At 39.6% G+C, this 13,265-nt stretch overlaps 1 protein-coding gene across 10 annotated transcripts in view; it reads left to right on the top strand.

The window, feature by feature from the left end:
* Positions 1 to 13,265, top strand: part of LOC143028557 (LITAF domain-containing protein) — a 35,551-nt gene that overhangs the window by 6,071 nt on the left and 16,215 nt on the right. For 2 of the 10 annotated variants that reach the window (XM_076190841.1, XM_076190838.1), the window contains exon 3: positions 12,457 to 12,546. The exons of 2 other annotated variants lie outside the window; for them this stretch is intronic. In XM_076190841.1, the coding sequence (XP_076046956.1) occupies positions 12,457 to 12,546 (90 nt within the window). Of the gene's footprint in view, positions 1 to 1,577; positions 1,671 to 11,633; positions 12,076 to 12,453; positions 12,547 to 13,265 lie in introns of those variants that run through there. 6 more of the 10 variants (XM_076190839.1, XM_076190837.1, XM_076190842.1 and 3 more) reach the window with 5 other exon arrangements.

Genomic DNA, 13,265 nt, shown 5'->3' with positions numbered 1-13,265 from the left:
ATGAGTTGAAATTTGTCTCCAAACAGAAGAATGCCATGCAGCTCTTGTCCATAAGGTTGCAAAGTGTCAATTGCACATAATTATATTGTCAATACCCCAGTATGAGAGCTGTTCATGAGTAACAGCCAGAACGTCAATGTAATTTATTTGGTTAAATATTACTTAGAGCTATGATCAGAGAAGGAAATTGTGAAGGATAGAAATACCTAAGTGGTATGGAATTCTGGAAGTGCATGAAGAAATTTAGACACAGAAACCAAATGTCTCAAGTGTAATATATCTGTGCTCATCAAAGCAGTCTAAACCTCTTCAATACAAGTCAAATATTCATGTGCACATCAGGTTGCCTGATTATGAAGATGCATCACAATATGTGCATTACAAAATATTAAGAAACTGCTGTTATACTTGTTCTTTCACTGTGAATAAATATGTCATGCAATACAGGGGTCAGCAACAACTACAAAATAAATATAATTAGGAAGCTGACACCAGCACCCTCATATATCCTACTTGTGGCTCATGATGCATGCATAGGCATCATCATATTCAAGAGGTTCAAAGTTTTTTAATACGGTCTAGCTATTGTGAAGACTTGCAACCTAACAGATTATCAGTCCTATCAAGAAGTTTATATTATGATCTCAATTCACAAGAAAAAAATAAAATAAAAATAACAAGGCAATTGTATACTACAGTTCTTGTAATCAGTATGATATTGGGTAGAGATGCCATGATGTTTACCCAGGGCTAGTAGAACATGAAAGCTGTGAAATATACCATGAATAAATTTTGCCCATTCCAGCAATATTAGGTATGAAACATGTGGTCAATACTTTGTAAAAGGATGTGAAGGGTGTATGTTGAAAAAAAAAAAAAGTGAAGGTGGAAGAAGTGCAAATCTGAGAAGGAGTAGCAAGAGCAATAAGAGTCAGAAGAAAGGAACTATGAAAAAGGTGTGGATAAGAAAAGGCCATCACTAAACTATAAAAGAACATGGGAATGTTGGTTATTGAAAACTTGTCTCTTGTAATGAATATTTGAGAGGACCAATTAGACAATCTGTTGCCTCAGGTATGTTCTGAAGTGTGTGCGTTTGTAATGGTATGTATGAGCAAGTATATATTTAACTGTTATTTACCCAATTGTAACTCCTGGGAAAGGGTTTAAGCTTGTGGAGTCCCGCTATCTTCCCTTTTTTAAGAAACCTTTTGGTTTTAACTTGTGCTATATCAACTATACTCCAGGATTGTGATTGTGTGTCTATGTGATTAAACATGTTAATAATTACCTAATGTATAAGGAAAAGAGTTATGCTTGTGAATTTGCAACACTTTCTCCATCTATTATACCAATTTTTAAATTTGTTTTCATAATTTTTTCATCAGCCAAAAGTGACTAGCAGTGTTTTTCTTTTTTGTTTACCTGCCAATATATTTGTTGCTAAATTTTCATGATCAAAACTGTAACACATTTAAGGCTATAGGAAACGGATTTAAGTGAGTTCCTAGGCATCATTTTAACCCATTACTTTTTTATGTATGACAAAGAGGAGTACAATATATTATGATTCACAGCAGGAAATATGCCAGCCCCACCTGTTTATAACCCTGAGGGGCTTGCAGTTCAGCAAGAAACCAACCAACCACAGACCTCTCCAGTACACCAAAGTGCGTTGCATAAGATCCTTCCGACTGCCTGTCTTCATGGCTTGTCTCTAGCTTGGCATTCTTTTGAAATATAGAAATCACTATATTTTACTTGTATACACCAATGGCTATTTCCCCCTTACAAAGGAGGTAGCCAAGAAACGAAGGCATAAAATCCACTCCCATTCACCTCCCTCCCTCCCTCCCTCTTATCTTGGCTCCTCCTGGATGACTGGTCATCCCTGCATCTCGCCCACTGCACCCCCCCCCATTACTTTTTATATATTACAAGGAGGAGTACAATATATTATGATTCACAGCAGGTTATGTGCCAGCCTCACCTGTTTATATTCCTGAGGGGCTCACAGTTCAGCAGGCAACCAACCAACCACAGACTTCTCCAGTACACCAAAGTGCGTTGCTTGAGCCCCATCTGACTGCCTGTCTTCATGGCTTGTCTCTAGCTTGGCATTCTTTTGAAATATAGAAATAATTTTATATTTTACTTACACGTGTGTGGGTGTAAATATATATATATATATATATATACATACATCCATACATACATACATACATACATACATACATACCAGTGGCTATTTTGCCCATACAAGGGAGGTAGCCAAGAAATGAAGGCATAAAATCCACTCCCACCCATTCCATCCTCACATACTCCACTCCCATTCGCCCCCCTCCCTCCCTCTTATCTTGGCTCCTCCTGGATGATGGGTCATCCCTGCATCTCGCCCACTGCCCCCCCCCTCCCCCATCCACTCCCAAACAAATTATGTAGCAAACAAGACATCCCATTGTGCTGCATTATTTCCTCTTCCTTGTATAGTCACACTCCATTCATGCCTGTCTTTTGAACACTTCATTGCCTTTGCTTGTCTATACTTTTTCAATTTTTTTTTATATCCAAACCATTGTTGCATGTTGTGGGAATATTAAGACTTTTCCCTTGTACCTGTTGGTGATAATGCCTACCTTGTCTTGTCCTCCTTTACATTCTTGGCTCACTTATTGCATTGCCCATCACGTCTTCCATATCCAGTGCAATTTTGTTTTAAGCTCGCCTTCCTCCACGTGTGTATTGATTGCAGATCTCGTGTAGTGAATTTTTTAGGGATTTTAATAACACTTCTAAGGACTGAAATCATGCAGGTTTCTTTTATGATTGGAGACTCATCTTCACTCAAATAAGAAAGCTTATCACTTTTAACATCAACAGTCTCACTTTCCTACTATCCTCCTTTAATCTCTCCTTCTCCACCTCTTCTGTACATTAGTCTTGAAGGGTAGATGCACTGGTTACTGGCAAACATGCAGTCCTTCACATTTCCCTTTCCTCCCATCCATTTTCCCCTCATCCCTTTTCCTCTCCCTCCCCATATGGGTGCACAATTTAATTGCAGTCATTATTTTTGGGACTTTAGACAGTTCCATAGGCCAGTTGTGCAGCATTCCGTTATGATTGGAGATTATTCTCATCTCAAGAATGTTGAACATTTAATTTCTATGTTTCCTCTCTGCTACCTTTCTTAAACATCTCCATTACCACCACTATGCCTTCTTTCTATCTCTTTCACAATATTGTCCCAAGGATAGAAGCATGTTATCAATGGTTAAATGTAAAATACAATTCCCCCCTGCCCTCTTCTGCCCTGCCCTACTTTTACTCAACATTTATCTTTATTCCTTTCTCCTCCTTCTCATTTTATGTCTTCCCCTTCCTCATCTCTCCTCCCTTCCCTCTCACCTTTTTCCTAGCACTGTCCTGTCCCCACCGCTGTCGCATTTCTCTTTCCCCTTCCCTATCCCCTGCCTTCTCATTCTTTTTCCTGTATTTTACTTCATTGTGGAGATGTGCAGTATATCCTAGGTAGGCAAAAATTATTTTACACCGAAGTAGAGGAAGATCTCTTTTGTTTTCACTTATATGGGTTTATTTCTCTTATTTGATTGAAATCTGCGTGTGTTCCTTCTTGTCATATGATTTGGCTTTCTCTGAATTTTGGTCAAGATTCTGGTTGTAGATATGCCATTACCTCAGGTGTATGGCATTTCTATTGTCTTGAAAATTAATGAAAAATAAAACCATCAATGATAATTTCTTTCATTGTAGTGGGTGGGGGTGAATTGAAGCATACTTTGACTATGCTGGAGATAAATACAGAAAGGGGGAATTCTGTGTCCTCAGTTTATCCTGTTTGGTTGCCTTACATAATACATATAGGAAGATAGTGGTGGTGGTGATCTCACCCTCCCACAGGAACATGAGAAAAGAAGAGGTGGTGTACTAGGAGAGGTACAGGAGAAATATAAGAATAGCAATGAGTGATACTGAAAGATAAAAAGTGGCTCATCACTCCTGTATAAGTTGAAATTTGTCTCCAAAGAGAAGAATGCCATTCAGCTCGGAAAAGGAAATTATGAAGGATAGAAATATCTTCTAAGTTGTATAGACTTCTGGAAGTGCATGAAGAAATTTAGACACTGAAATTAAATGTCATCATTGTAATATATCTGTGCTCATCAAAGCAGTCTTTACCTCTTCAATACAAATCAAGTATTCATGCGCACATCAGGTTGCCTGATTACGATGATGCAGCACAATATGTGCGAATCAGAGGAGTAGCAAGAGCAATAAGAGTCAACAGAAAGGAGCTATGAAAGGGATGTAGATAAGAAAAGGCCATCACAAAACTTCAGAATGGGGAATGAAACTTTTACAGAAAAGAAATAAAAGGGAAGAATAGAACCTGGGAGTGTTGGTTATGGAAAACTTGTCTCTTGTAATGAGTATTAGAGGGGAGCAATTAGACAGTCATTTGCCTCAGATCTGTTCTGAAGTGTGTGTGTGTGTATGTATGAGCAAGTATATATGTAACTTATTTACCCAATTGTAATTCCTTGGGAAGGATTTAAGCTTGTGGGGTCCCATTATCTTTCCTTTTTGAGAAATCTTTTGGTTTTAACTTGTGCTATATCAACTAAGCTACTCCAGGATTGTGATTGTGTGTCTGTGTGATTAAACATGTCAGTAATTTCCTAATGGAAAAGAGTTATGCTTGTGAAGTTGCAACCCTTTTTCCATCTATTATACCTTTTTTTAAATTTGTTTATGGAAGGGGTTAGGAATGGGAGTGGAGTATGTGGGGATGAAATGGGTGGGAGTAAATTTATGCCTTTGACTTTGGCTACCTCCCTTGTAAGGGGGAAAAAGCTTTTGGTATATGTATGTATGTTTATGGTTTTAACTTGGGCATCTAGAATATTCCACGAGTGGGTGCATCTTTATAGACCACTGTTTCTTGATGTTGCTTCAGGTTTTATTAACTGGAAACCTGCAACCCCACAGTGGCTGACAACAGTTTTATGACCATAGATCTCCCTGGGAAGAAACTTGAGACTCATCTGTGTTGTATTGGTGAGTGATCTGTGTCACTGGTAGAAGCACGATTGGAGCAGTCACCAGTTGTTGTTGTTGTTGTCGTTCCCTAGACTGTCTGTCCGAGCAGTCCCGTCTCCCCAAGGAATGCCATAGCCGAAACTGGGTTTTCCCACAAATCCTTTATAGAGTGTATGTTGTGTTGTTTGCGTGCATGATTGTGTATAATGCAGTCTTCCATTATGTGTTGTATGGTATGGGGTGAAGTGTTACATCCTGGGCAGCTGTTCACAACGCGGTCATCCAGCCTCTTCTGGTAGCAGTCACCAGTTGTTAGCTCTCCATATGCAAACTGGTGGAAGAAATACAGAAGTTGATAGATATTGATCCTCCACATTGTGGTGATGGTATTGATAGGTGGCATTAAGAGATTTTTCTCTGCTGCCATTCACACATATGGTCCTCTTTGGCTTATTTCCATGACCTTGCAGTGCTGTACCATCCCAAACCCGGAGATGTCAGTTTGGACCACTCCCTTGAATAATCTGAATATTGCAAGCACTTCATCTCTTGTCTGTTCTTTCTTTCTGTGGTGGCACGTCCAAGGATTCTGGTGTCTCCTTGTATGCATTGTTTGCATGCTTAGAGACCAGTTTGGTTGATGCCTTTTGTTTTCTCTCAGTCTTGTTTGTCTTTCATTTTGTGTACATACCACATCATTGCTGCATATTTTAGTTGAGGATAGATGTGGCATTCTGTGATTTTTTTCATCTTGGCATATCTATGTAATGAAAAGCCACTTGTTTGTTGGCAATCCATATAGGTTGTCCAATCTTCCTAATATGTTTTGTCAGATGACAAGTTGTCCATGACCAGCCTTAGATCTTCCTCTCATCTTTTGCCATTGTAAATGTCCCATTGAGTAATTAGATTTTGTGTAGCTCTTTTTGAAACAACTTGTCTTCTAATTTTTTTATACTGCTCATGATCTTTGCATCATCTGCAAACATGGTGTATCTTGTTCTGTCCATTGTGTCATTTACCTGGATCAAGAACAATATAAAGTCACTGATGTATTACTTGTTCTCTTTTACTCTGAGTAATAATAAACACACTAAATCTGATCAAACCAGTTCACAAAATCCGGTTGTAACTTGTGTACAACAACAAAAAATGTATATAATCAAGATGCCAACACTGGCATCCTCATGTACCCACTCAAACCTCGTGGCGCCTATGCAGGCATCATTGTATCGAAGTGGTTAATAAAAGATCTAGACAGTATGCCTGAAGTCAAAAGTGGAAATAACTTTCAATGCCAAAAGAATGGAAAGTGTTGGAACCATTAATGGATTACTCAGTGGGAAGTTAGTTACAAAGGCAAAAGAAGAGGATCTTGTAGTATTGGTAAGACAACTTGTCACCTGGCAAACATTAACAAGATTGTGAACAAAACATGTATAGATTAACACGAGTGACTTTTTACTACATAGGTGAGGATATGATGACAAAAAAAAGTCATAGAATACCATATCCACCATAGTTTGTAGTACATTCTGCACAAAGTGAAGGATATAAACATGATTGAGAGAATACAAAAGACAGCAACCAAATAAATTCCCAGCCATGCAAATAACCCACACAAGGAGAGACTAGACAGACCTGCCATCATTGAAAGAAAATGGAGAAAGAGATTACAATTCACAGGTTATTAAAGGGGGCAAAACTGGCAGAAGAGTGCTTGGTTTAGAATACTGGGGCAGGTCATGGGAAGGCCACATGTCTGAAGCCATATCAACAGAGGGACCAGTGATGACCTCCTGCTTGTCATGGTCCTGCAAATTGAACAGCAAAGAGAATAATCTTCATGCCACCTGTCTTTGAAACCCCTCAACACCACCATTCTTTGGAGGTGAAACATGAAGGGGCTTACACTTTGTCTTTGGACCCAAGATATCCATCAACTTCAACTATATTTCCTTCACGTAAGGAGAGCTAATAACTAGTGATTGCCCCCCCCCCCTCCAGCTACTGTAAGCCAGTAACATAGAAATGGGGCCCATACCATTGATCTCTCTTCCCAGAGAGATCTATGGTCTAAGGACTGTTGTCAGGTGATGTGGGGCTGCAGGTTTCCAGTCAGTAAAACTTTAGACAACAACAATATCAAGTAACATAATTTTCCATGAACACGCTTTAACTTCTGGAATAATCCAGAAGGTAATGACCCAAACCAAAATAATAAATGTTTAAAAGTAGGTATAATAGAAGGAGAAAAGGTTGGAACCTTGCGAGCATGGCTCTTTTATTGTATACTACAATTGTGTAAACACAAGCTTAATCACACACAGCCAATCACACCTCAGGAGTAGGTTAGACATTGAAATAGCCCAAGTAAAACCCATAAGTGAATTGAAAAGTAGATGTGATAGTTGTAGAAAAATATACAGGATCCCATGTGTTTTAACTCCTTTCCTTTATAGCAATTGGGTAAACAGACCTTTGTCCACACATACACAAACACAATGTACATATGCATACACATGTACACTTGCACATGTGTGCAATGTACACTTGCACATTTGGCAGGATTTGTTCCTATCCACACTGTTGCTAAGTTCTCGGAGGCTAGAGGTAGAGAATTGGGTCATCAGGCGACCAATGAGTAACGGGTTTTCGAATGTAAACAGCGATGAGTTTTAAGACTTTATACTGCATGGAAGTAGAGAGGAGACAGTGTAGCCAGTTCAAGCCCAGTGTGATTCTGTCCATTGGACATTAAGTCATGGTAGAGAAGGGTTTGGTGTCAATTGATGCTATATCAATTTACAGATAGCATTTATACACAAGAGGCCAAAATAGGCATGAAACTAATTGAGTGATGCACTCAATATTTTGCTATTTACAAATAATATATCTAAAACCTAGAACAATAGAAAAAAGATAACAAATGAAATAGAACAAGAAAGGAAAAGATTGTACAGAGGAAATGTCGTTCGTATTGTAGTATTAACGGTCGCCCTTGTGGAAGTTGAGTGCAGAGCTGTCCGTTGGGCATTTGACCTGTCCGTTGGGCATTTGACCTGGTTGTGAGGTCTCTCTCCCTTATTGTCGTGGGAATGGGTCAGGTCTTGCTGGTGATCCAGTACCATACAACTCCTAAAATGTGTGTGCACATTCGCGTGCATGGTGCTGGAGCTAATGTTAACCTTGTCTCTGGCAGAGTAACGTGCTGTGATGTCCCTCTCTGTCTTGATTGTAACATATATGTACAGTGTATATTTGCACACATGTACAATGTGCATTTGTACACATACAATGTACACTTGCACACATGGAAAATGTACACTTACACACATGTACAATGTGCACTTGTACATGTATACAATGTACATTTGTACACATGTACAATGTATATTTGTACACAGGCACAATATATTTGTAAATATGTACAATGTATATTTGTACACGTGTACAATGTACGTTTGTACACACTTGTACAATGTATATTTGTACACACTAGTACAACATATATTTACACACTAGTACAATGTACATTTGTACACATGCAATGTACATTTGTACACATGCAATGTACAATTGCACACATGATGTACACTTGCACTCATGTACATTGTACACTTACACACATGTACATTGTACACTTGCACATGTACATTGTACACTTGCACACATGTACATTGTACACTTGCACACATGTACATTGTACACTTGCACACATGTACATTGTACACTTGCACACATGTACATTGTACACTTGCACACATGTACATTGTACACTTGCACACATGTACATTGTACACTTGCACAGATGTTATTGTACACTTGCACACATGTCCAATGTACACTTGAAAACATGTCCAATGTACACTTGAAAACATATCCAATGTACATTTGAAAACATGTCCAATGTACATTTGCACATGTCCAATGTACACTTGCACACGTGTCCAATGTACACTTGCACACGTGTCCAATGTACACTTGCACACGTGTCCAATGTACACTTGCACACGTGTCCAATGTACACTTGCACACGTGTCCAATGTACACTTGCACACGTGTCCAATGTACACTTGCACACGTGTCCAATGTACACTTGCACACGTGTCCAATGTACACTTGCACACGTGTCCAATGTACACTTGCACACGTGTCCAATGTACACTTGCACACGTGTCCAATGTACACTTGCACACGTGTCCAATGTACACTTGCACACGTGTCCAATGTACACTTGCACACGTGTCCAATGTACACTTGCACACGTGTCCAATGTACACTTGCACACGTGTCCAATGTACACTTGCACACGTGTCCAATGTACACTTGCACACGTGTCCAATGTACACTTGCGCACGTGTCCAATGTACACTTGCGCACGTGTCCAATGTACACTTGCGCACGTGTCCAATGTACACTTGCGCACATGTCCAATGTACACTTGCGCACATGTCCAATATACACTTGCACACACATACAATGTGCACATGTGTACAAGGTGCACATGTGTACATTGGGCACACATGTACAATGGGTACTTGTGCACATGTGTACAATGTACACTTGTACACACATGTGCAATGTTCACTTGTACACACATGTGCAATGTTCACTTGCACACATGTATATACAATGTGCACTTGGACATGTACATTCAGTGTGCAGGTGGACATGTACAATTTGCCCTTGTGCACTTGGACATGTGCAATGTGCCCTTGTGCACACATGTGCAATGTGCCCTTGTGCACACATGTGCAATGTGCCCTTGTGCACACATGTGCAATGTGCCCTTGTGCACACATGTGCAATGTGCCCTTGTGCACACATGTGCAATGTGCCCTTGTGCACACATGTGCAATGTGCCCTTGTGCACACATGTGCAATGTGCCCTTGTGCACACATGTGCAATGTGCCCTTGTGCACACATGTGCAATGTGCCCTTGTGCACACATGTGAATTGTGCACTTACGCACACATGTGCAATATGCGCTTGTGCATACATGTACAATGTGCACTTGTGCACATACAATGTGCATTTGTGCACACATGTACAATGTGCACATGTGCACACATGAACAATATACACTTGTGCACACATTTGCAATGCGCACACATACAGTGTGCACTTGTGCACACATGTGCACAGGTGCATATGTACAATATACACTTGTGCACACATTTGCAATACGCACACATACAGTGTGCACTTGTGCACACATGTACAATATGCACATGTGCACACATGTACAATGTGTACACATGTACAATGTGCACACATGTACAGTGTGCATGTGTGCACACATGTACAATATGCACTTGTGCACACATGTACAATATGCACTTGTGCACATATATACAATGTGCACATGTGCAATATGCACTTGTGAACAAATGTACAACATGCACTTGTGCACATATGTGCAATGTGCACACATGTACAATGTGCATTTGTGCACACATGTACAATATACACTTGTGCACACATGTACAATGTCCACTTGTGCACACATGTACAATATGCACTTGTGCACATATGTACAATGTGCACTTGTGCACACATACAATATGCACTTATGTACAATGTGCACCTGTACACACATGTACAGTGTGCACTTGCACACATGTACCATGTGCACATGCACACATGTACAATATACACATGCATACACATACAATGTGAATACACAGTGCACACACACACACACACACACAAACACACACACAAACACACACAAACACACACACACACACACACACACACAAACACACACACACACACAAACACACACACACACAAAATCACCCTCTCACCCACCAACTCAACTTATTTATTCATTCACTTGCACTCATTATTTACTTTAATTTTACTTAATATTTATATGTATACATGCATAGGAGGAAGAAGAATGTGGATTGCTTACACATTGTTTGTGTGGTGCATACCTGGCCTGTGTTGCCATGGGAACAGTAACAACACACCTTAGTCCTACTTCACATGCTGTTTGGGTTTCTTGCACTAAGTAGTGAACATGAAGTGCACATTGCTGTTCAAATAGTGTTAAAACATTTTAATATATAGTAAATATATTAGTGTTGCACAGTTTATTCATTGAGATGAACTTTTTATGGAAATTGTGAGAACATGCCATTGTTTGTATTGTAAACAACATACAGAAACTGCTTTGTGAAGTATTGATCTTAATGTTGGTCAGTCTGAGATGGTTATTTTGTGAGTTATATTGTATATTGTTATAAGTATTTCTAACATTCTGTAAATTTGCTTACTTCATTACTGCAATTTGATTTTGAAGGTTCAAGTTTTTTTTTTCCTATTTCATTATATATTTTGCAAAAGGGAAGGTAATCCTCTCACCTGTTGTCCAAAGGTTTTTTCAATAATCTGAGGATATTTGGTGTATGTTATTCTTATTAATTTAAAAAGAGACTTTGTAGCTGCACATTTTTATTTATTGATTTTTTTTTTATCAGGACATGATACAATACAATCTTTATTTGAGCTTTACAAATAGCATATTTACAATGTCCAAATATTTTCTTTAAAATTCAGGTTTTTCGTAACCAGCAGATGTAGCTGCTACAGTATTATTTTTCGTTGAAATGTGAGAAAGACAAGTGCCAGGAAAATGTAACAATGGAATGTAGCACATGCCCATTGCAATGTGATGGTTGCCCCTGGGGCAAGCGAGACCCCGAAGGGTCCTCCTCCCCCCCTTCCATCACCAGAGCACACGGCTCCTAACACGTTGGAACCAGCAGGGCTTGGGTCCCCGCCCATCATTGTGCCCAAGTATGTAAAGAAGAACAGCTTGGAAGATGATCACCAGAACACTATACCACTTTGGGCTTGGTATGCTGATCCACTCAGCAAGTGTGCAAGTGGGGCAGGTAAGGCTGGGTCTATCACAGCCCCACTCACTGCTCCCAATGCCCCAACTCCAACGCCAGGAGACACCTCTATACAGGAAGCCATCAGACATCGCATTTTTAATAGTATGTTCAGACACTGCATCTCAACTTTTGAAACTTCACTAAGTTGAAACACTTGGAATGTTTTAGTGTTACATGTGACAAGTTGCTTATAAAGGGTTGCAAACCATGCATGAGATTGTTGCTATATGTACATGTGGTGTACAACATTTGAACAAAGGCTTTTAGTTTTTTTTTTTTTCATCAGCTTGAAGTGATTTGCAGTGTGTTTTTCTTTTTTGTTTACTTGCCAGTAAATTTGTTGCTAAAATTTCATGATCAAAATTGTAACGCTTTTAAGGCTATAGGAAACAGACTTGTTTGAGTGAGTTCCTAGGCATCATTTTAAACCATTACTTTTTATATATGACAAAAAGGAGTACAATATATTATGATTCACAGCAGGATATGTGCCAGCCCCACCTGTTTATATTCCCGAGGGGATCGCAGTTCAGCAGGCAGCCGTCCATCCACAGACTTCTACAGTATACCAGAGTGCGTTGTTTAAGCCCCTCCTGACTGCCTGTCTTCATGTGCTTGTCTCTAGCTTGCCATTGTTTTGAAATATAGAAATCACTTTATATTTTACTTGGGAAAGAAAAAAAAACCTGTTGGTAGTCGATTGCACCTGCAAGAGTAGAGCAGAACTGTAGGCAGATATAAAAGAAGAATACCCTAGATGTCGGCACTGCTCTGATGCTGTGCATCATGTCAAGTTTATTTTTGTGGCACAGTTGTTTTTCTTAGTCTCTTTTACCCTTTGTACCTTTAGCCTCCTGGTTCTCTCCCTCAACTCCGTTACACAGTAGTTTAATTACCTCTGTGTCTGTCTCTCTCTATGTCTCTCACTCTATAATTCTCTTTTACTTTTTACTCTCTTGATCTTTTTTTTCTCTACTTTCTTCTTTGTAAGGCTAGGACTTCCTCCAGACTTCTTATTACCACCTGCTGTCCCACCACTACCTTGTGGAACTCCTTGGGTTCCAACTCTCATCTGAGTTGCTGTTATATGTGAGGCAGTGACTGACAGCATAATGTTAGTATCAAAAGTTTCCTTCTAATATCTTTTACTTCGTTCTTCCCATTAACAACCTAGTCCTATGATGATGGTGCATGATGGTGGGGGCATGACGGTGGAAGTCCCTCATAACATTCCAAGTGGCAGGTGGTGCAGGTATAGTGGTTGCCATCATACAGGGACCAAGAGGGCAGCA

Source organism: Oratosquilla oratoria, chromosome 9 (assembly GCF_046742065.1).
Source record: "Oratosquilla oratoria isolate Oo_2021 chromosome 9, ASM4674206v1, whole genome shotgun sequence".
In the NCBI taxonomy this organism is placed as follows: domain Eukaryota; kingdom Metazoa; phylum Arthropoda; class Malacostraca; order Stomatopoda; family Squillidae; genus Oratosquilla; species Oratosquilla oratoria.
This window is presented reverse-complemented; position numbering and strand designations above follow the sequence as displayed.